This window comes from Pantherophis guttatus, chromosome 5, assembly GCF_059756535.1.
Source record: "Pantherophis guttatus breed Tessera chromosome 5, ASM5975653v1, whole genome shotgun sequence".
Classification (NCBI taxonomy): Eukaryota; Metazoa; Chordata; class Lepidosauria; order Squamata; family Colubridae; genus Pantherophis; species Pantherophis guttatus.
In genome coordinates, this window is record NC_142067.1 from 67,119,914 (window position 1) to 67,145,148 (window position 25,235).

The 25,235-nt window shown below is 39.2% G+C and overlaps 1 protein-coding gene across 3 annotated transcripts in view; it reads left to right on the top strand.

Moving 5' to 3' along the window:
* The window catches only part of DMD (dystrophin), a 2,041,544-nt gene that overhangs the window by 825,029 nt on the left and 1,191,280 nt on the right, over positions 1-25,235 (top strand). For all 3 annotated transcript variants that reach the window (XM_087871305.1, XM_087871306.1, XM_087871307.1), the window contains one exon: positions 9,091-9,271. In XM_087871305.1, the coding sequence (XP_087727431.1) occupies positions 9,091-9,271 (181 nt within the window). The remainder of the gene's footprint in view (positions 1-9,090; positions 9,272-25,235) is intronic.

Genomic DNA, 25,235 nt, shown 5'->3' on the forward strand with positions numbered 1-25,235 from the left:
TCTATAGTGGAGTTAAGGTTTCAGGGGGGGAGTTAGTAGTCTGAGGATAAGTAGGTTAATCTAGTTTATGAGTGTTAAATGAAATACCTTGTATTTTGCTCTGGGAAGTCTGGGGGGGAGGGTGGGATGAGGGGAGGGAAAGGGTGGGGGGAACATGGGGGGAAGAAAATTCTTGTTTTTTTGTAAAACTTTTCAATAAAAAAAAAAAGGCATGCCAACCCAGTTGTAAATCATGACCCTCCAATGTCAATAGTCTTTTATTCCTTAATAAAATCCATTCTTTAATCCATGTTAACGCTACCACTTGATAATATAATTCCCAATTTGGAAGGCCAAACCCACCTCTAATTCTTGCATCTTGTAGCATTTTTATGTTAATCCTTGCTCTCTTTCCTTGCCACACATATTTCCACATTATTTTCTTCAACTCTTCAAAATATTTTTTCTCCAGTTTTATTGGTATACTTTGAAATAAAAATAATATTTTGGGTAATATATTCATTTTTATTAATGCTATTGTTCCCATTAGTGATAATTGCAAGTTTCTCCATTTCTCCAGGTCTGTTTCAATTTGTTTTTTGTGATAATTGTCTTCCTTGAGTGTTGCACATCTTGATGTCAGATAGATGCCCAAATATTTCACTTTCTTCACAATTTGAATGTCCAGTTTCTCCATCATCTCCTTCTTTTGTTTTTCTCTCATATTTTTAACTAATATTTTTGTCTTATCTTTATTGATTTTCAGACCTGCTACTTTCCCATATTCTATTTGTTCTAATAGTTTTGGTGCTGTCTCTATTGGGTCATCCATGATAAACACCAAATCATTTGCAAATGCTTGTAGTTTGTATTCTTCTTTTTTAATTCTCATTCATTTTATTTCCTTTTCCTGCCTCACTTTTCTATTTAAAATCTCTAATGTTAATATAAATAATAATGGAGATAAAGGGCATCCTTGTCTTGTTCCTTTTCTAATATTTATTTTCTCTGTCATTTCACCATTTACCATCACCTTTGTGCTTGGTCTCTATATATAATTTGGATCATATTTATAAATCTATCTCCAAAATCCATCATTTTCAACTGTTTTATCATAAATTGCCAATTAATGTTGTCAAACGCCTTTTGTGCATCTAAAAATAACAACGCTATTTGTTTCTCTGAGTGTAGTTCATAATATTCTAATGTGTTTAATATAGTTTGCATATTGTCTCTAATTTGTCTTTTTGGTAGGAAGCCATTTTGATCCAAATGTATAAACTCATTTAGTAATTTTTTTAATCTTTCAGTCATGATTGATGCAAAAATCTTATAATCCGCATTTAATAAAGATATCAGTCTATAATTCTTTATCTGTTGCAGATCTGCCTCTTCTTTTGGTATTAAAGTTATATATGCCTCCATCCATGAGTCCAGAATTTTAGCTTTAAGTAGTAGTTCATTGAATACTTGCAGCATCACATTGCTTAGTACATCTTGTAGGGTTTTATATACTTCTGCTGGTAATCCCTCTGGGCCTGGTGTCTTCCCATTTTTCTGTCTTTTAATTCCCTCCATTAATTCCATCATAGATATTCTTTCTTCTAATAATTTTTTGAACTTTTCTGGGATTCTAGGCAGTTCCATTTTCTTCAAATATTGTTCTATCTTATCTTCTTCTACTGTTTCTTGTTGATACAATCCATTATAGTATTTCTCAATTATCCTCTTCTTTTCCTCATTTCTATAACATATCTTTCCATCTTGATCTATTAATTGACTTATTAATTTCTTTTCTTTCTCTTTTTTCATTTTATGTGCTAACCATTGTCTGGGTTTATTTGCATTTTCAAAAAAAAATTGCTTTGTAGCTTTTATTCTATTCGCCAATTCTTCATTTTCCATTAAATTCATCTTATGTTTTTTCAAATCCAACAAATTTTTAATTTTTTTATCGTGCGGGTTTTTTTGTAGTTCCATCTCTAATCTCTTATATTCTTTCTTTAAATTCTTATGCATTTGTTTATTTAGTTTATTTCGTTTTCCTAAATATGTTATTGCCAATCCTCTAATATATGCTTTACTGGTATCCCACATGTTTTGTAAAGATGTATCTTCTTTCTTATTCTCTTTAAAAAAAAGTCAATTCTTTTTCCATATATTGTTGGAAATTCTTTTCATTTAGTAATTTTTGATTTAATGTCCATCTCATTTTTCTTTTTTTCCCTTTCCATGTCATTATTATTGGATTGTGGTCTGCCCATACATTTATTCCAATATCAATTTCTTGTATTTTAGCTATTAATTCTGTTGACATCCACATCATGTCTATTCTTGATCACGATAGATGTCTATTTCAGTGAAATGTGTACTGCTTTTCTTTTGGATGACTTCGCCTCCAAGCATCTTTTAGACTTAATTCATCTATCATTGTGGGAAAACTTTTTGGCAATGTTTTTCTTATTTTCTTATTTAATTTTGTAGGTTTATAGTCCAACTCATTGTCTATTATTGCATTGAAATCCCCTAATATACATATCTCTTCATATTCATATTCTAATATTTTTTATGTAATTTTCCATAATATTCTTCTTGATTATCATTTGGAGCATATATTGCCACTAACAATGTTTTTTTTAATTCAAAGTTATTTCAACTATTAATATCCTTCCTTCCTCATCTTCAAAAATCTGTTTAGATTGAATTGTTTTTTAAATATATAATGCTACCCCTCTTTTACTTTGACTGGCAAGTGTTGTAATAGTGTTCCTAATTTCTTTTGCTCCAATAGATACTTATGCTGTTTCTTAATGTGAACTTCTTGTAGACATATAATCTCTAATTTTAATTTTTCTAATTTGTTAAATATCCTTCTTTTTATTACTGAATTTGGTCCATTTATATTCACTGATATTACTTTTACTTCTTCTTCCATTTTTACTTGTTTATTTGTTTAGTAGGTCTAGTCACTCTTGTTTATCTATAGTTGTAAGCCTATAATCCATCTCCTCCACCTTTTTCTCTGTTGCTTCTACTTTCTCCTCCATTGCTATCAATCTTTGTTTGTTTCTTCACATCATTTCTTTCATTTCCTTAAGATCATCATGCATTGCCTGTATCATGCTTTTTAGTTCCATGTTGGTTTTGTCTTGTTGTATTATTGTTTCTACTGCTTTTTATGCTGCGGAGCTTGGTACTGCTGTTATTAATGGTGATGATAAATATTGTGGTTGCCTCTTCATTTTACTCTCTACTTTCAAATCGCCCAATTTATAATCCAAATTTCGTAAATCAATATTTATAATCCACATTTATCATCCTGGTCACCACAGATCTTCAAGTTCTTGATACCCTAATCCATACGTTTAAAAATGATATCAACAAAACCAAACACTAATATTCCCCCTAAAGGGAAACTAAAATGAGAAAAAAGAAGAGAAAAAAAAAATCCAAGCAGTGGAAGAAAAAAGAAAAAACAACACCAACTGCCAAAAAAAATTAATAATCAAGAAACAAAAGCAAGAAGCCCAAAGGTCAGCCAAAAAATATAAAAAACCCAACTATAATAAAGTGTGTGTGTATGTGTGTGTGTGTGTGTGTTTTCGTAGATTTTCATGGTAGAGGTATGCAAGTTTTAGTGTATTCAGGTCTTTTCCCGTGTAAGATTGAGAGTATCTTGGCGACATTTCGACGAGGTCCCACTCATCATCTTCAGGCTGGTGTCTTTGGCTTCGTGCTTGTGCAAGGAAAGCATGATTGGAGCTGCCATCTCTCTATAAATACTGGTGGGGAGGTGTGGAGTGCTGGCTTTGTTGCTGTGAGCGGCTAGGTTGTCTGTGTTGTTACATCTTGATTAATTGATGGAGTTGGTGTTTGCAGATTAGTCTGCTGTTTCGTAACATCCTGTGTGGATGAGGTCCTTGATGTGTGCCCATTAATCTTTAACGACCTTGGTAATGGGCTGTGGGTTAACATCCTGAGTTCTAGTATTGTGCTATCCTGAGTTTTTTGATGTAATGTCCTGAGCAGATGGCTGTGATGCCACATCCCGGGCTAAGAGGGGCGAAACCAAAGCCCAGGATGTGGCATCACAGCCATCTGCTCAGGACATTACATCAAAAAACTCAGGATATCACAATACTAGAACTCAGGATGTTAACACACAGCCCATTACATAGGTCGTTAAAACACAAAAGACTAATATATATACACATATATAAGACATATATAATTTTTATATATGAATAAAAAATAAAAATCTGATTATCAAAATGCACTAAAAAGACAATAAGTAGAAGAAAAAAGAGTAATTATCCCAAATACAAAATATTAAATATCAAGAAATGTAAAATCCAAAAAAGGGGAAAAGAAAGAAAGAAAGAAAAATACAATATCCCAATTTTAGCTTTTCCACATTTCAGGTTTTAAACAGCAAAATAAAATAAAATATAATAAAAGAAAGGAAGAGAAAAAATCAAAAAATTTGCATTCCAGAAAGTCAGCAAAAATAATATATCAGCAGAAAAAACAATTCCAACAAAATAGTCTTTGAACTTTGAACTATTATTCAGTTGCTAATCTTTTTCCTTCTTCCCCTTCTCCACTTTTACTCCCACTGAGTCATAAGACAGTTTATCTCAAATGTTACTCAAGGTCATTCTTTGTTCATTCCACACTTCCCAAAAAAAAAAAACCCTTTTCACCACTAGATGGCACTGTATACCTTCTCAACTTATTTTCACTGATCTAAAGTCTATTCGTTCTGACTTAGATCTTTCCGGTTTCTAATTTCTAAAATCAAAAAATTATCCATATTTCAATCTTATTACACACTGCCCACTCTGCTTTCCCTTATTTTCGCAATCAGTTCATACTCTTTGAAAAAATTAATTTTTATATTGGCCAGCATCTTGTAATGCCGCTGGTTCGAAAATGGGGAGGTTCCCAGATATCCGCTTCCTCCCCTTTCACTCTTGCCATTCCTTTTCGTTCTAATTAATTTTCTACAGTTCAGGTTATCTCTTGAAAGATAGAAGTCTTATTCCAAGACAGCAATTATCTCACCCAGATGAAATGCCTTGCTCCTCTTTCTTTCACTTCACTTGTGACTGCTCCGCCTTTGTGACAGCTCTCAATGGCTGTCTTCCCAGCTGCAGAGTCAAAGGCTCTTCGCTGGTGCTACAGGGAACTTGCGGATCCCCTTTCCACACCAGCCTGTGCCCTCTTTCTTCACTGATCCTACGGATCAGCTATGGTCTCCTATGGACCCCCAAAACACTGAGATATCGACACTTACTCTGGAGCTCCAGAGTTTGTGTCCTTCTGCCAGTCACAAGCCATGCCCCTCCCAAACTGGAATTATTTCTATTGGCATACTCGCAGGAAATTATGATAAAAAAACACAATACTTAATATTACATATCATAACAGCAGCCAGAATTGTGTACTCACAAAACTGAAAAAATAATATTATACTATCAGAGGAAAGTGTGATAAGAAAAGTGCTGGAGTGCGCTGAGATGGATAGACTGATGAAAGAAATAAAAGACAAAGGAGAAACAGAGTACTATTTGATATGGAATGTATGGTACAACTGGTTAGAGGATAGATGTAAAAGTAAAAAAAAATATTAAATAAAGAAGACTTAGGAGTTAGAAAATAGTAATAAATCTCTATAAATATATATGACACAAAATGTTTGTTTATAGATCAGTATATTAATATACCAATAAGTATAATGTACAAAGGACAATGGAACCACATGTATAGATATATTGATGTAATGGGAAAAATGGATACGTAGCAGATGAATACCGATACAGAAATGTTGTAAAGAGGAAAATTGTTTAAAAATATTAAAAATTGTTTAATAAAAATTTTAAAAAAGAAAGAAAAGCCGCAAATATACAAAGATTGAAAACAAAGAAATAATGATCTTTTATTACCAATCAAATCCAACAAGAAAAGGACATCTGACAAGAATGTAGCAGTTCTGGAAAGAACATCCAGAATCAGAAATAGCAGAAAAGAGACTAGCAGATAAATGTTGATTTATAGTATGGAATTCATGAAAGCAGAATTGGAAGAACTGCAAAGGTCCATCCAGGGCAAAGAAATTAAAGCCTTGCTGAAGTAACTCAGATTGCACAGCCAAACCAGGGGAAATCAGTATTAAAAGAAACTAACATAACTATTATAGCATTTTCATTCCCAAACCAGGCACCCTCTCTTCTGCTTTCTCCTCAAAAAGATCAAAGCCCCCTACTTAAAGAAGAAATGTTGAAACAAAAAATAGCTGAGCATCTGGGACAGGACAAAAACAACAAAATGTTTCCTGCAAAGAAGCTGGTTCCAAATAAACAGCTAGCACAAGTATTAAAAGATGCCAAAGCTGTAATATCAAGTGTAAGCACTAGAAAGATCATGCAAGAAACAAACCAACTAATGTACAGCATGCTGCAGTTTTAATTGAATACTGTGGATACAAAATCAACAAACAAGGAAAAAACAAACAGCACACTACAAAATGGAAGATCAAACTGAAAATAAGATCCACCTGCTCAGGTCAGATACAAGCAAGTTAGAACAGATGAAAGAAAAGAAGCTGAAATTAAGAAGACCAAGAATTCCTGATCAAGAAATGTCACCTAGATACTGTTAGAGTTTGCAGCAATCAACCAGTACACAAGTAAATAGTTCAGCAGGATTAATGTATAAAAGAAATGTCTTTATATACAGTAATATAAAGCATGATGCATGTATACAATACCCATGCAGCAGAAGCTAGAACCAGAACTCACAGAAGCACAGAATCAATAATGCAAGGACAAACCAACTTTTATATATATATACAGATCAATCAAATTAAACCACTCCTAGACTCCGAGCTGTCTCCAATGGTTCACAACAGATCCTGTTTCTTAGTCACCAAACAGTTTCCATTGGCTGACTTGTAGTTATGGCTATCCCAGCTCATAATTTCTTACACACTGACAGATACAAGAAGATTAATTAAGTACTGGAAATAATAAAGCAATAAATAACAGCTATAGCCAAGAAGATTAGCAGATACAAAGCCCAAATTGCACACTCATGGGAGAATCTCCAATCTCAGTCAAAACAAAAACATTTGTACCAATCCATCAGTGAAGAGAATGCAGTGCACAGGTCAAGATTTGACAAAGAAAAAACAATGCAGTTCTGGGCACAACTATGGAACAACACACAAAATACAACAAAAATGCAGTTTCAATAAAGGAAGTAGTTAATAATAAAAATGGTTGAAATTAAAGAACTTATAATAACAGCAGAAAAAGCTGTGGAAAAAAGAACAAAAAAAATCAAAAATTGCTCAGCACCAAGTGAGCTTCATTGTTGAAATATCTGATTGGTCTCTTAATCATTGTCAAGCAGTTTAGCAACACACTGCAAGGAAATGAAATTGAAGTTTGGTTAAATCTGGCAAAACCTACCTGATAATGAAAGATCCAACAAAACTAGCAGCATCAGGCAACTCAGGCCAATTACCTATTTACTAGTAATTTTCAGTTCCACCTGATGCTTATGCAGTCCAACAGCATCTAGTTGGAAAGAAAGTAAATAAGTATGACTGAGCAGAAAGGAAACCTATGATTTCAGGTTTCTCCATTTCTTTTTTTTTATTCCAATCCCCAATTAATGGCATAGCATCCTTTACTTACTGTATTTTTCAGAGTATAAGACACACTTTTTTCCTTCCTAAAAGAGGTTGAAAATTTGGGTGCGTCTTATACTCCGAATGTAGCTTTTTCGAAGCTTTTTTTCAGCCCTAACGAGGCGCTAGCAATCTTCCAGGCTTTGCCTGCTCCCTCTGACTCTCAGCTGTTCTTTAGAAGCTTTTTTTCAGTGAAGCAATCTTCCGCCTGCTCCCTCTGACTCTCAGCTGTGAAGTTTTTTTCAGCCCTAACAATGTGCTAGCGAGTGAAGCGATCTCCATGGTTTGCCTGCTTTTCTCATTGCTTCCCTCTCCAAAGATCAGTTGTGCTTTAGAAGCTGTTTTTTAGCTTCTAAAGCAGGGGATAAAAACCAGCAAACTAATGTGCTGAAGCTACCAGACTAAGGATGCTAGCCAGATGAATACCTGGTAGGCAGATTTTTTTTTCCTATTTTCCTTCCCAAAAACTAAGCTGTGTCTTATACTCTGGTGCATCTTATACTCTGAAAAATATGGTATTTACTTCTATACAGCATTTACATTAATTGGTCATCCAACTCTAGTGGACTGGTCAGTATACAAAACTAAAAATAATTAAAAAACCTTTAAAACATTTGTTTGTTTGTTTGTTTGTTTGATGAAAAAAACCCATTTATTCTTACTACATTTCTGAATTTACATTGAATTTAATTCCATATGTAAGGTATGCACTGTATAATACTGATGCCTAAGGATATCCACTAGTTTTATTAAACATAAATTTGCTGTTTACTGAGTTACACTTCAGCATTCAATGTGTTATTTCCATTTCATGGAATAGTACATTATATAGATAAATAGAACCTAGAACCAAAGAGAAATTTCCCGACAGAACAATCAATTAGTGGAATGACTTGCCTCCAGAAGTTGTGGGTGGTCCAGCCCTGGAAGTTTTTAAGAAGAGATTGGACAATCATTTGTCTAAAATGGTATAGGGTTTCCTGCCTGAGCAGGAGGTTGGACTAGAAGACCTCCAAGGTTCCTTCCAACTCTGTTATTCTGTCATAAATAAGTAATACATACCTTTACCTGGGTATGTCTATTACCTATCATTAATTAATTCTAAGGTAATTCATGTAAGAATAGCATTTCAACTATAAAGGAACACTTCAATTATCTAATGTACTGTATAATGAAAGAACCATATGGATTTCGAAGCCTAATATACAAACATATATCTAGTTTAGCAACTGATCAGTATTAGAAGTTAATATAAGTAATGTAGCTATATAAAACAAATATTGACTACACTATTGCTATTAAATAACAATCATACAAATTTATGATTAAAATGGCAGCTTAAATAGCAGTTCATAAAGATAATTTATTTAACCAATATTACAATACTGACATTCCTTTTCAAAACCACTTTTTGGCAGGATGAAGTGGTCAGCTTTTCAAGCATTCAACCTCAGATAGAAAAACTGAAGGTACAAGGCAAAGCACTAAAAGAGAACCAGCAGTGTCCAGTGTTTTTGGAAGCAGATCTTGTTGCCTTTAGTAATCATTTTGCTCAAGTGTACGATGATTTGAAAGCTAGAGAAAAGCAGCTACAAACAAGTAAGTGCTGATATTAATTATTGTCAACAAATAGCTCAGAACCAAAACTAGTTTGGAAGGTCATATATATATTTAGCTACCTGTATATAACAAAAAATCAATGGTCCTGCAGCTAATCATAACTTTTACTCATTTTTCTATTCTTCTGTACAAGTGCAGTATATATGCAAAACAAAATATAAATTTTGTTTATTTAGAATTGATTTGGGCTTTGATTCAAAAATGCTGATTGTACATCACTCACGGAAATTGGTGATCAAATTTAATGATGAGTAGAACTAGGATTGCATTATGTCAGAGTGAATGTTTATTGTAAAGAATAAACCAGCATAAAATTTACTTTACCTCAAAATGCAAGTAATTAGAGTCACCTAAAGGTATAAATGCAATTGCTGGGGGAGGATTGTTTTTGCTTTATAGCTGAAATTTGCACAGAATTATCAGAGGCTGTAATTCTGGTAGTAAATACAGATTTTTCACATTTTAATATGCCACATGCATATTACAAGCAACAGTCAAAAACTTCTTTTAATTCTTTTAATAACTCTTTCTAGATCCTATATAATCCTCATTGGCATTCTTAGAAATAAAAAAATGGCTGCCAAATGGGTGATATATTTTGCATTCTTCTGGAGCTCCTTTTTCACTATGTTGAAGTACTGCGTAACTAGATTTTGTCAGTAACGTACATTTATGTCTTCTCCCCATCCATAATTCCCTCATATATTTCATATATTACCTCTCATTAGTTGTTTTAATAGTATTCCATTAATTGCAGGTTTTCTTATGTATGAATGGCGCTTCCAGCAGCCAACCTCTAGCCAGATTGACTTGGTTCCCTAACTTCTGACACATAACTTGTTAATCCAGGTGTTGGCATGATTCTCTTTGTTTATATCATCCTCATAATCACGTTATGCAGGTGAAACATTAGGGAGCCTTTTCCCGAGACCCCTACTGGTATGGTACAACTGATTTAAACCCCAATGTCCCATGTCAAAGGCCAGTCTCTCATGTCAAAGTGCAATGCTCTAACCACTGTGTTATCCAGCCACTATTAATTGTGGTCTTTATATGTACACACACATATACACAGATGGATACACACACACACATACCAATCATACTGTATTTCTTGCTCTTCACAATGCACTTGGAAGCTTCCTTACAGCAATGATCCAAGATACTTGGAACACATAGCTGTAGAGGTAACTGATTTAAAGTATTTCAGTTATCAAATACTGCTAATCTTACTTGGAAAACTCTAGGAAAACTAGAACATTTTGCAAAAAAACCCAAACTTTTCTTAAGAATGTATGTGAAATTTAATAAATTGTGTTTCTAGATTATTTGGTGATATTCTTTTTATAATTAATATTGCCTAATTGGGCTTTTGAGCACATGTGCTAAAATAATCCCCCCCCCCAAATAATCCTCCCCCAAATACTTAGACGCATGCACAGCTGCTGCACAAACAGGAGGTGAGGCTGGAGGGGGGGAAGGGAGGGGGAACATGCCCCATGCACTCCACACGCACCTGCCATCCATGTAGAACGGCCTCACGGAGGCCGCTCCCACAAACCCTAGCTCACGCGCCCCTTCTCTTAGTGGCAGCCACAAAGAGCAGCTGCAAAAAAACTCTTGCCAGCCCTAGCCCTGCCGACCTGGGACTGGGGGAAGGGGGACTGGTGCCAGAGCTCCAAGCAGTGGCTTCTGCAGGCTGCCTGAGCAGCCATGAAGCAGTATTGGCATGGCCAGTTTTTGCCCGCAGCATTGCCAGCAAGGATTGGTCAGAGCCGCTGAGATCAGCAGGCCAGATTCAGTGAGCCGGATGCACCGCTGCCACTCAGGAGAAGAAGAGAGAGGAGGCGGTGTGAGAGAGCCTATTTCTCATGTTTTTCTCCTCCCAGGTGTAGGCAGCACATTCAGCTCCCTGAATCTGGCTTGCTGATCTCAGCTGGTGAGGGGGAGTGGCAGGTGGGGAGGGATGGGGTGGCGGAGAAGTGAGATGCATGGAGCGAGATGGGGCTTCCTTTGCCATCTCTTCTCCCCCCCCCCCTCGCCGGGCATGGCAGGAGCTGGAACTCAAGTAAGACACGACGGAGAAGCAAGACACATGTTCTGCATGGATGGCAGGTGCATGTGGGGCATGTTCCCCCCCCTTTGACACCCCCCCACCTTGCCTCCTCAGCTCATGCTGTTTCAATGGGAAGCAATGAAAAAGCTGCCATGATTGCTGGAGGCAGCAGCCTGAGCAGCACTGGTGAAGCAGCTGGTTGGCGCTCTGGCACCAGTCGCCCTGCCACGGGCCAAGGTTTAGGGGCCTCCTGCACCTCAAAACTAATAAGACCCCCTGATAATAAGGCCAAGGCCATATTTTGGGGGTCAAAAGAAAATAAGACCCTGTCTTATTTTTGGGGAAATGCGGTATTAATATTTTTTTATTTTAAAAAACCCCCTCTATTTTCCAGTTTTGTTTTCAGTTTCTATCAGAATCAACTTTGGCTAGCTACAAAACATATCCCATTGTTGTTCATGGCAAAATTCCATTTAATTTAAATGCTTCTGAATTTTTAAATCTAGGGTTGCAACAGATGCTAACCTCTTTAAGACATCTGTAATGCCATTCTAATGGGGACAGTTCAGTAAAATGCTAGTTGTATTTTCTGCTATGCTAATGTTCTAATATAAGCATTTAACAGATGTCCATAAGAGAACATTTCCTTTCTTTATAATAACATGAACCATAAAAAGATATTGGCACATCCAATAGTAGCCATAAAAAGACCCAACATTTCTAAATAATGGGATTTGTGGAAATACTTAATTTTTTCTAAACTTTATAAATATTAAAACCCAATTTGGAAACATGATAATTCATAATAATTTTGACTCAAAATGATCTGAATTTCTTCATTGTATTTTCCATTAGTTGGTACGTAACTAACATATTCCAGCATATTCTACTATTTCATTTGCAAAAAATATTACATAATATTTTATGTAAAATATTATAAAGGAATAATATAAATAGAAGGTTATCTTAAATGAGCCTCAAATTAATTCTTTGATGATACAAATAAAAAGCTAAAAAAAAAGTTGATAAATCTATGTCAATAGACCAAAACTGAGCAACTTTTTTTCTCATAAATTGGTATTGGTCATGTAAAAGATAGAAAGCAGGTGTTTCCACTATCCTAAAATGTATTGTAAAAAGCATTATATACATATCAAATGTGTTTATACAAAATGGTATTACATTGTTAGCTAGAATAAGATTGTTAACTAGAATAGAGACTTTCCAGACTTCTTCAGACAGAAACACATAAAAGACATGCTCATACACTAATAAATTAGCAATCACTGTTTGTCATATTGCAGTCTTGTCACTCAAACATCAAAGAATATGTGTTCTGCCCCAGCTACGGACCACAAAGAACGCAGTACACACAAAGTCCATACAAACCTTAGTTTACTAATTAAGGACTACTAATGAGCTTTCTTAGTAGTTCAAACATAAGTACAGTTTAAATCAGTCTTTTCTGAACAAAGGCTGTTAATTTAACTTCATTAACAGCCGACAAGAGTCCAAGGAATAATAACTCAATTCTGAGGCACAGTCTTTCAGATAACCATAAGCTTACTGTGGTTGGCAGAATGCCCAGAAGCAATTTGCAGGAAAAATGACGAGAGAAGCAAGAGCCGATCAGACGTTTCTGGAGTCAATACGCGAAGGAATATGAACGAAGTTGTTTTCTGCAAATTGCCTCAGTCATCGTCATTCCTTAAAGAGTCCCTTGGGAGTTGGGCGGCATAGAAATGCGATAATTAAACTAAACTAAACTAAACTAAACTAAACTAAACTAAACTAAACTAAACTAAACTAAACTAAACTAAACTAAACTAAACTAAACTAAACTAAACTAAACTAAACTAAACTGGCTAGGGAAGTGGCCAATTAGCCCCAAGCCTTACTCTCAAGGACACCTCCTCCTGAGGAGCCATTCCTGCCTTTTGGCAACTCTGCGCGCCTGTGCATTGAGAAGAGGCTCCTCCTCTTATTCCTCTTACTTATAGGAGCTTCTGGAGGTTCTGAAGGCCCTGGCTGAATCCCCGCCTCTGGCACCAAATCTTCTCCAGCCTCCTCATTGTCTGACTTGGGTGCCAGCTGCACAGGCTGCTGGCAAATCACCACACCAGCCTCCTCGCTGTCGGAATCAGCTACCAGCTGCACAGGCTGCTGGCGGGCCACAACAATATGAACATTTTAACAGGAACACCACATTGAACAGAAACCAGTGTGACTTTGTCACCAAATATAGATGATTATCCATTAGAGATGAACTTGTGAACACCTGTGGATCTTTTAGTGAGCAAGGGGTTGGACTGGATTAAATCTCTTCTGAGGTTCTTTATGAATTGAGTAAGTCCAGTGATGCCACTTGAATTTTACATCTTTTTTCAAAGATGACTTATGTCTATTCTGCATGAAAGGATTAAAGATCCTAATGTAAATATTAATTAAAGAATTAATTTGATTCTAAATCTGGGTACCAATTACACTGGAGTCTTCCTGGATTCCAAGCACATGAGTTTAATTACCCAGACTACCAAAAATGTTCTTGAGAATATTGATTGGGCAATATTAAAGGCCTGTTCAAAAATTCTCAAAATCAAACTTCCTACCAGTAGTCCTCGACTTACAACACTTCATTTAGTGACCATTCAAATTTATAACGGTATTGAAAAAAGTGACTTATGACCATTTTTCACACAAACGTTGCAGCATCCCTATGGTCATGTGATCAAAATTCAGCTGCTTGGTAACTGACTCATATTTATGATAGGAGTAGTGTCCTATAACCTTCTGACAAGCAATGTGAATGGGGAAGCCACATTCACTTAACAGCCATGATACTAACTTAACAACTGCAGTGATTCACTTAACAGCTGTAGGAAGAAAGTTTGTAAAATGGGGCAAAACTCACTTAACAAATATCTTACTTAGCAACAGAAATTTTGGGCTCAATTATAGTCATAAGTCAAGGGCTATCTATTTTCATTTTTATATATGCCAATCATTTTATTATTCTTCCTTATGCTTCTGGAGAGGCAGGCACTTTTCAGCTCAGCCAAAGGCTGAGGAGAGCTTTGAGATTATTAAATGCAGGGTTTTGGTAATAGAGAGAATTTATGCACAAACCAGATAACTGTCCCTGATTTTCACCTAGTTCCAATTAAAAGATAAAATCTTGCAACAGGGAATGAAAACCCTGAGTTCTAACAACAATGAAGCTGTATTGGTTTAATAAGATCAATGCCTGAACACTCACACATATTCTTACATATTCTCACCAATCCAAAACAATAGGAAGCTGTTATCTTTTTAGAGCTTTTATAAAGAGCACTGCTGAGCAAAATCTCACCATTCTCAATGCCAATTAATTCCCATTTGTTTGTTTATTTCTTTGGCCAGTTATTTCATTTCTTATTTTCTTTTTGTCTCCAAAATAAGCACTAGGTCTTATTTTGGGGGATGTCTTACCCGCTCACCTTAGGACCACCACAGCCCCGCTTCCCATGCCCGACCACCTGTCATGCCACTGCTTGACTTTTGCAGCTACTCACGGCCAAACACTGCATGCCTGGTCACTCCAGTGCCATCACTTGCAGCAGAATGCCGCTGTTGTGACCCGCCAGCGGCCTGCGCGGATCGTGGCTGATCCCGACTACGAGGAGGCTGGTATAGTGTTGCGCCAGCAGCCTGCGCAGCTGGCGCTCGCATTGGAAAGTGAGGAGGCTGAAGAGGATGTGGTGTCAGAGGCAGAGACTCAGCCAGGGCCTTCAGAACCTCCAGAGGCTCCTTCAAGTGGAGATAGCAAAGTGTCTCCTCAATGCTTGAGCACGCAGGGCTGCCAAAAGGCAGGAGTGGCTACTCAGGAGGAGGAGGTCTCCTTGAGAGTAAGACTTGAGGATAATTGGCCACTCCCTTAGACTATTTAAGTCACACACCATTAGTAAGTTTCTTGCTAGAAACAACTTGTAATCAACATCAGAGCATTTTTGGAAAAGTCTTATCGCATCTTGCTTTCTGGGCTGGTTGCAAACCTTTGCCGGACTTTGGTTTATTCTTGCTACTTAATAAATTTGATAAGGACTGTTGGTGTGTGTCTATATCCTCGGGAATCCAGAGCTGGGGCAGAACAGCCGCAAGGGTCATCGTGCCAGTGCCAGCACTCACGGCAAGAGGCTATGTGGTGTATTGTGCTATTGCATGTGTGAGTGGTAGCACCGGCATGACAAGCCATGCGGCATCCTGCCGTGAGTGGCGGCCCTGGTGTGATGAGCCTTCTGGTGTTCTGTTGCAAGGGGCAGCACTGGCATGATGCACTATGTAAGCAGCCACAGGAGACTGCAGAAGAAATCGGGCAGTGGTACGACAGGTGTCGGGGCATGGGCAGCTTGCTTCAGTGGTCCTAAGGTAAGTGGGTACAGGATGCGTGGGGCAGTTCCAGCCCCCACCACTGTCCTAGGTTGATTTTTATGCCTACACCTTGCCCGACCTCATACAACCAGACAGTGGGTGGGGCTTAACTAGGGCTTATTTTGGGTAGGGCTTATATTAGGTGCAGGGGTGAAAATTGGGCTAGGGCTTGTTTTCGGGGTATGTCATATTTTCAGGGAAACACGGTAACAACAGCTGCTGTTCAATAGAGATTTCTCATACTCGACACATAACTTTCTTGTGGGACTTGTACAAATCCTGATTTTAATTTAGCAAATACATACATGATGACATAGAGGAGTGACTCTGTTATGTTTTTCTACCAATGTAATATTAACCATTAGAATGTAGTTAATCTGTCCAAAATGCAGGATAAATTTATCCTAGTCAGTAGTTAAAAATAAATATACCTCACATATGTCATGCCCACGTCGGAGCCTGAATCTGTGGAGGAGGATCAACCGGAGCTGGAACCGATGGAGATCGAGGGGGCGGCTTTGTTGGCTTTGGAGGAATGTGTGGAGGAGCAGGCCAAGGCAACCCAGGGCCCCTCAGGATTGGGACGGTTTATTAGCAGGGAGGAACGGGGTCAGGATGACTGAGAGAGGGCAAGCAGTGGACATGAGCAACTGAGCTCAGGCAATGAGCAAGGACCGCCCAGTCTTGATCCCCAAGCATGGAGAGTGGAGAGAAGGTGGGAACAGTGCAGGCAACCTGATGACTTGGGAGAGAGTACCCCTCCCCTCTTCACAAGGCACACCTGGGGGACTGAGATTTAAGGAGATGCCGTGGGGAGGGGCATTTGTCGGGAACAAATGCTGAATTTGTAGAGTTTGGTGTGCCGGTACAAACATTTAGAGTTTGCAGAACTGCTCGCTTCTTCCTTTGTGGACTCAGAGCCTTGTTCCTGACTTCGTGAACTCAGTACCTTGTTCCTTACTTTGTGAACTCCTTGTTTGTTCCTTGGTTCATGGACTCATTTCCCTGTTCCTTTGTTTTGCTGGACTGGGCACAGCCAGAGACTGCCTTGTGTGTGTGTGTGTGTGCTTTGCTCTCGGACTTGCCAAGAATGTAGGAGCATTTGGGGGAAAATTTGGAACATTAAAGGGGAGTTTGAACTCTCAGCTGGCTGTTTGACCTTCATGCCTTGTCCCGGGTCATCATGCATACAATTTATTAAACATGCTCAGTAAGCTAATTAGATGGCACTTGGCAAAATTAGTTATATCACCTTTGTTGTAAATTAAATAACTTATAGAATGATCCTGGTCATTTCACTTCTTATTGTCCAATCCATATATGTAAACTGTTAATACTGTTACTATCTGATCTTAGAGATTCTGGAGGTATCATGTTCTATTTAGGTACTTCCCTGTGTTTCAACTATACAATTAACTTCAAAGCAGTGACATCTAACTTCTAATATACTATAGGAAGCTGATCACAAAGTTAATAGGATAGTACTGTTGAAGGGACTGGGTCCAGAAGGTGGTAAACGCTTAAATGAGACAGAAAATCTTTTCGTCTGTTTAAAAGAGACAATGGTCAGGCTACTCCTGAAGAAACAAGACCTGAACCCAGAGTCTGTCAGAGTAGGAAGTGGGAGCACTGTACTATGATGGTTTTGCTTCTCCTTGGAAAGCTGTTTCCAGAGGTTGCTGGATTGGCAATTGATTAGATTGGAATCCTAATTTATCACATATGCTTTTTAATGTCAATATGAAACTGCTGGGAGAGAATATCTAGAGAAGTGGCTGAATTGTCATAAATATATGAATGTTGCCTACCTCTACTTTTCATCTAATATGTGGGTGGTGCATCTGTGCAACTGAGTGATACCCTGCCTGCTCTGGGTCTTCCCTTGCCGTAAGGTTCCTTAAGGTGCTTCTAGATCCATCCTTTGTCCCTAGAATCCCAGGTGGTTTCAGGAGCATGGAATACTTTTTATAAATTTCAGTTGATTTACCAACTGTGACTTACCTGGACAGAGACAGCCTCACAAAAATTATTCACATTCTGGCAATTTCCCAGTTGGGAATGTTACTGCAGTGTGTTCTATATGGGACTGCATTTGAAATTGGTTTGGAATTTCAATTAATTCAAATTAGAATGGTTTGACTGTTCTCTAGAATGACTTATATGAACATATTATGTCAGTATTTCACCATTTATATTGCCAGTCCATTTCTACCATATTTTCCCCAAAATAAGACCTGATGTTATATTTTTGGGGGCTACAAAATAAGCAATAAGGCTTATTTTCAGGGAAACATGATATCAGGGCAATCAGCCCAGCAAGGTGCCCCATCCCCCCACCCCACAACACGCACACAAGAGGTGGTGAGCGTGCGAGGGCCAACTATGTTCAGGAGCAGCTGCAGCCTGCCAGCCCCTTTGGTCGATGCACTCTGGGGCTGCGCAGTAGTGCAAGTGAGTTGACTATCTGTCCAACAGTAGATGGTGTTGTGACCCAGGCCCAAGTAGTTAGTATTAAATACAAACAGTTCGAAAACAAACAGACTTTATTAGAACAGCTGAGAATTAACTCATTCTCAGCATAGTCCAAACTAAATTAAAGCAAATTTTTCAAAACACCATTCCACAGTTTATCACCTGACCTTGGGATAATTAGGCAAACTGCCAAAGGCTTTTCTTGGCAAAACTTCAGAAGCAGAAGACGCCAACAAGAAATGAATATAGTGAAACAAGAACCAATTCTCTCAATGTTGTTTTCTGGCAAAGAGGCCAAGAGCCGTTGCTGATCTTTTAAGCCTTATGGGAGGGGCCAATCATCTCCCTACTCCCAAGTCGTCCTCACTGCTTTATCTGCTCCTGCCTTCTGGCAGCTCTTCTCATACATGCACTAGGAACAGGCTCCTCCTGTTCCTCTGCCTCTCTACTGTCAGCCTCTGGAGGCTCCAAACTCTGCACATCACTCCCCAATGGCCTTGGCCCCATCTCTGCCTCCGACGCAGAGCCCTCATCCGGGCCTTCCCCAGCATCCAGGACTGGCTGCTGGTGGACCAAACACTATCCCTCACCACAGGGCCCTTCCCCCAAGTTTGACTATCTGGATACGGCCTTGACGGAAATTGGTCATGGAAGGCTTTCACCAAGAGAGGTGCATGTACGGAGGTCACATCCTCCCAGGTGAAGTCCTCCGGCCCATATCCCTTCGGCAATGGCTGAAGCAACCCTGGAGGAGCTCCCGTTGCCGATTTGGTCTGACGGCAGCAAACACAGGACGTGACATAAGCCTGGACATCGTGTCACAATCGGGGCCACCAAAAAGTGCAGGAAACTAGGACTGGCCCATGTTCTTCCTCAGCCTCATCACTGTCCGACTCTGCTGCCAGCTCCACAAGCTGCTGGCAGACCACAACAGATGGAGGCAGAGGCATGGAGGAGGAGGCAGGCAATCTGGACATGCCGCATGGGCCACAGGCAAGCTGAGAGATAGAGGGACAGAGTAGACAGGTGGCCATGGGAGGCTTGTCTATGTTTCTTGGCTTGTCTCCCGTGCCCATCCACCCACTCAGGGCCACTATTTCTTGGCTTGCCTGCGGCCCACTTGGCAGATCAGGATCACCTGAATTCTCCACGTGCCTCTTCCTCCATCTGCTGCTGGTGCCACTGCACAAAGACGAGCCCCCTGTGGCTACCTGTTTGCTCTAGCCTACTCTTGACTTTCCCTGGCCCACGAAGCATGTCTGGATTGCCTTCCTTCCTACCATGCCTCTACCTCTATCTGCTGCCAGTGCTGCCATGGAAAGACTGCAGCTGGCCACCTGCTCCAGCCCACCAACTCTCAGCTTTCCTGCAGCCCACATGGTACATCCAGATCACATGCCTCCCCCCGCCTCTGTCTCCACCTGTTTGGACAGGTAATCAACTCACTTGCACTGCACAGGCTGCAGCTGTTGCTGGACACCATCATCCCCTGTGCCCTCGCCATCTCCGGTGCTGCCCATGCCCATCCATCCCCCACTCCCTGGCTGTTGACGACCTTAACTGAGGCTTATTTGGGGTGGGGTAGGGCTTATATTAGGAGCATGCTCAAAATCAGACTAGGGCTTATTCTTTGGGGAAACACAGTTCAAAGGGATGGTTTTTTACCTTTAAAGACCTAAATGTCTTAGAACCAGGTTATTTGACAGGATGCCTTATTTCATATACTCCTATGCACCTTTCTTCTAACAAGGGTCTTCTCTGAGCCCTCCACTAGAGAAGGGCATAGATTCTACAATGGAGAAAATGTTTCTGTGGTGGCACCTCATTTATGGAATTCCTTCCCCAGACATGTTTAACTTGATGCCCACATTAGCATTATTGTAGCAAAAGGCAAATATATTTTTTCTTAGGCTTTTTATTTGCATTTTAGTTCATATTGTTTTATATTTTGTATGATCACCTTCCTGCTGCCTAGTTTGCATGGTGTTTTTATTGTAGATTTCATTTTGATTTTACTATATATGTTTTTATTAAAGCTATATTTCAATGTGTTTTATCTTAAGCTACCCAAAAATCTTTAACTATTGGGCATTTTGAAAATTTCCCTCAATACATATTTTCAAATAGCTGCTAGTAACATATCTCCTAAATTGGCTTACTCTAAGAATGCCTATATGCCAGGAGGAAACAGTATCTTTGCTTTTAGAAGATAAGGTCACATAATACCAAGAGGATTCTGTGTCCCTTATTTTTAAAAATATAATAATCCATTATAGCACTATTTTCTATTAAGAATAATGAAAAATATGGTCCCATTCTTGATCTTTTTCTCCCATGGACTTTGAGAGTCTGGTGAAACCTATATATCTCTTCTTTTTTTAAAAAAAACAAACAAAACATAATGCATAGATACTGATTTTTATTACAAAAAAACCAAATTATGCTGAAATAGTGTAATACCATGTTTCCCTGAAAATAAGCCCTATAATGTTAATTACGCATGCACTAAATATAAGCCCTACTCCCAAAAATAAGCCCTGCTTAAGCAAATGGCCAGCCGCCATTTTGTCTGGTTGCTTGCCATGCTGCTGACATGAGGTTAGGAGGTGAGGGAGGGTGAGGTGAGGGGGGAACTGCCCATGTGCCTTGCGCTGACTTACCAAAGGGTTGCAGCAAAGCCATCCTATCCACGCATACAGCTACCTCGTGGGGGCCACTCCCACCACCACCTCCAGCAAGCATGGCCACTGCTGCAGCTGATTGCAGCTGCAAAAACAATAGGAGGCTGAGCAACTCACCCCACGTGCCTCGCTCCTTGCACAGGCTTACCAAATGGTACCATAGCAGTAGCTATCCACATTTTTTTCACTGTTATTTTGTCCCGACCCACATGCCCAGCACAGTAAAGAGCTGCCTTTTCTTTGCCAAAAAATTTCCTCATTGCAGGTTTGACCCAGGCCCACGTAGTTAATATTAAATGCAAAACAGTTCCAAAACCAAACAGATTTTATTAAAACAGCTGAGAATTAACTCATTCTCAGCTTATTCCAAATTAAATGAAAGCAAAGTTCTCCAAACATCTTCAGTTTATCTCTGACCTTGGGATAATTAGGCAAACTTCCAAAGGCTTTTCTTGGCAACAGTTCAGGAACAGAAGATGCTGACAAGAAAGAAATACATCCAAACACGAAGCAAATCTCTCAACGGTTGTTTTCCAGCAAAAAGGCCAAGAGTCGTTGCTGGTCTTTAAAGCCTTATGGGAGGGGCCAATCATCTCTTTGCCCTACTCCCGAGTCATCCTCTCTGCTTTAGCTGCTCCTGCCTTCTGGCAGCTCTTCTCATACATGCACTAGGAACAGGCTCCTCCTGTTCCTCTGCCTCTCTATTGTCAGCCTCTGGAGGCTCCGAAGTCCATACATCACTCCCCGATGGCCCTGGCCCCATCTCTGCCTCTGACACAGAGCCCTGATCTGGGCCTTCCCCAGCCTCCAGAACTGGCCCATGTTCTTCCTCAGCCTCATTGCTGTCTGACTCTGCTGCCAGCTCTGCAGGCTGCTGGCGGACCACAACACCTGCTATGGTATCCTTCAGTAAGCTGGCACATGGGTCACATTGCTCGGCCTCCTGTTTTTGCAGCCACAATCGGCTGTAGAAGTGGCCACGCTTGCTGGAGGCGGTGGCTGGAGCAACCCCCATGAGGCAACTATATGTGTGGATGGGATGGCCTGCTGCGACCCTTCGGTAAGCCAGTGTGGGGCACAGGGGGCAGCTCACCTCCCCACCTCATACCAGAATATGGAGGGGGGAATTAAATAAGGCCTAGCTACCGGGTCTTATTTTTGGGGAAACACTGTAATATTAACTATTATTGAAATAGAGCAATATATGTGCTTCTTTATTAATCCATATAATTTTAGGTAGTGAGATTTATTAAAGTTAACAAATATTTAATCTAGCAATCTTATAACATAATCTATATGTTATAAATTACTTACCCAATGTTCAATATTGAATTAAAAGCTACATTTCAATTAGAGATTAGTGAAAAAAAAGTTCCTCAACAGACCCATTGAACTCTATTGATGGAACTCCAAAGGGTCCATGATCCTCAGATTAAGAATTTGGAGTATACTTTTCATTAAATAATGGGATTTTAACATCTATATTACTTTGATTGAGTCAGGACTTTAATATTTACCTTTTCTGTCTCCACAGCAACAGTATTTCATAAAAATTCCATAAGTTTTTGGTTGTTTATCCTAACAGATTGTTGCAATAAAATATGCTAGTGATGAGATGATAATGTGTCTGTTTGTATCAGATGTAAAACTGAAGGTAATAGAAAGCCATATCTACCACCTATTTATATCAATGCAATTCTTATGCATGGAGGACTATTTTAAGGAACTAAACTTTGAAGTTTCATCAATTAGAGAAAGAAAGAAATGTTAAGAATCACATTTTATTATCACAAACATGTGATAATTAAAACAAGAATTAACATGAAAGTTAAACTATAGAGGAAAAAAATGAAACAGGACAGAAATAACTTAAATGGGAAAAAATATAATGAAACAGATGGAAAATATAAGGAATGTCTTGCATGAAACCAATGTTTAGCCCAGTGCTAAAGTTTTTCTAATATTTATAATTATTTAGTGCTTGGGTAAAGCAGGCCCCCTATGGATGTATTCCTGAAGCTAGCAGAAATTGGGCTGGAGATTATTTCTTCTTTCCTCTTGAAATTAGGTGTCAGAAAGACTGACATTTAATAATAAGCTTGACATTATTGGCAGTAGGATAATGACCCTTAGGTAAAAAGCCCTCAGTTTTTATTAAATAAAAACTTTATTATTTAAATAAACATTAAATAAACTGCAAATGTATGACTGGAAAACTGCATAGTAAGAAGAAAAAGGAGACAGACTGGATCTGAATTACCCTATGCTTAATTTACTTTGCTGAGTGGAATTGGCTATAGACAAACTGCTTTTCCTCTCTTTTTAGAGGTTATTGGAGAGCTATTGTTCCAGTGGTGGGTTCCTCCCGGTTCGGCCCGGTTCGGCGGAGCCGGTAGCGTTGATGATATGACATCACCGAACCGGTTCTGGCCCCCCACCCCCCGCGTTATTCTTACCTTTTATTTGGCCCCACCCCCAATCTATTGCTGCTTCCTGAGTCCCAACTGATGGCTAGAGGGAAAAAAACTGTTTAAACTCTTGCCGCGGGGCTTCAAAGGGCCGCCCTATAGCTGATCCGTGTTAAAAGAAAACAAATGAGTAGACCGGTGCCTGCAAAAATAAATGGGTAGACCCAGTGGTGGGATTCTACTTCGGTAGAACCGGTTGTTAAGTAGTTAAGTAGTTAAGCAGTTCGGAGAACCGGTTGTTAAAAGAAATCTCCTTTTGTTTTTTTCCACTTTACAGGGTTAATCCTGTAAGGATTAATTACAACAATTGGTGTTGTTTCCTGGCCTAATCTTTATTACAGAAACTGCATCTCCAGCAGTATGCCTAGACTTTTTATTTATTTATTTATTTATTTTTAATTTAGATTTATATGCTGCCCTTCTCCGGAGACTCAGGGTGGCTTACAATGCGCTAAGCAATAGCCTTCATTCTTTTGTATATTTATACAAAGTCATCTTATTGCCCCCACAACTGGGTCCTCAATTTACCTACCTTAGAAAGGATGGAAGGCTGAGTCAACCTTGAGCCTTGGCGAGATTCAAACCTGCAGTAATTGCAGGCAGCTGGTCTTAATAACCAGCTTAATAACAGGGTGCCTTAGACCACTGTACTACCAAAGTGACTTACTGTCACTTCCGGTTCCGGAGGCTATTTTTTTGCTTGACTTTCTTAAAGGGGAAGGGTTGTTTTAAGCTTTTTACACTGCTGTTGGAAGGAAATACTTCCCTGTTGGAGTTCTTCCAGCCAGGGTGCAATCATCAGCACTTTGAAGAAATAATTGAATCCTTTTGTGCATATGGACTACTCAGAAGGCTGAAAAAGTTATTTTTGACTGGTCCTCGCACTTTTGACCAGTCCTCGAACTTACAACTGCCCTAACATTTTACGTTTTTTGCCCTATCTTGTCACCATGGTGAAGAGAAGCAGTTGTGAAATGAGTGACATGGTTATTAAGAATGCTGCACGGGGGCCACCAGACGGTCCTCCGTGACCGCCAGCCCCGTTGCCTGTAAAGAGCCGCCTTTACATCTGAAAGGCGGCTCGAAAAACTCCATTTCCTGATGGAAATGCGAGCCAGAGCAGGCGAGGGCAGGTAGAGCCCTCTGCGAAGTCCCCAGAGCTTTTTTTTTACTCTTGGGGACGAGCAGAGCGGGGCTCCCTATTTTCGCTCGCCCCTGCTCCAGGCTTCGGGAGGACTCTGCCTTTTTGCAGAGCTAGGCGCCGAGACCGGACCAACTAATAAAATAACAGATGGTTTAGTTAAAGAGAGCGAGACTTGTACCTGGGACCCTAAACCGCAAGTATTTTTAATGATTTTACAAGTGTTTCTAATTGAACGGAAAATATAAGTTTAAAATGGCGACTGCTGAGGCTTGAGAAGAAAGCCGAAAGTGAAAGTCCTTCCATAATAAGCTACACAGTAGCGAAATATACAGTGCCGGCTAGACTAGAAGGAAAATATCCATTTTAAGTTTCTTTTTTCTTGGAGATCTGTATTTGATCTTGTTTGGGGAAAAGTTTTCTTAAAAAAAAAAAGAGCTTTTTTGTGTGGCAGGATGGCGTTAAAACTAATAAAGCTTGACAAACAAGCAGTGGAGGGGGTTGCTCCCCCGCCCACAATTATCTGAACAAGCTCTGAGCCTACAGACTCTGCAGAATGGTTTTAATTTAAAAGAATTTCTTCAGGAGGAAATGGCAAAATATCATGAGACTGTGAACCAGAAATTTGAAAAATTAAGGCAGGAAATTAAAAAAATGATACAACTAAAGTATGATAATCTGCAACGAAAGATTGTAACAGTGACTAATGCTTTTTCAG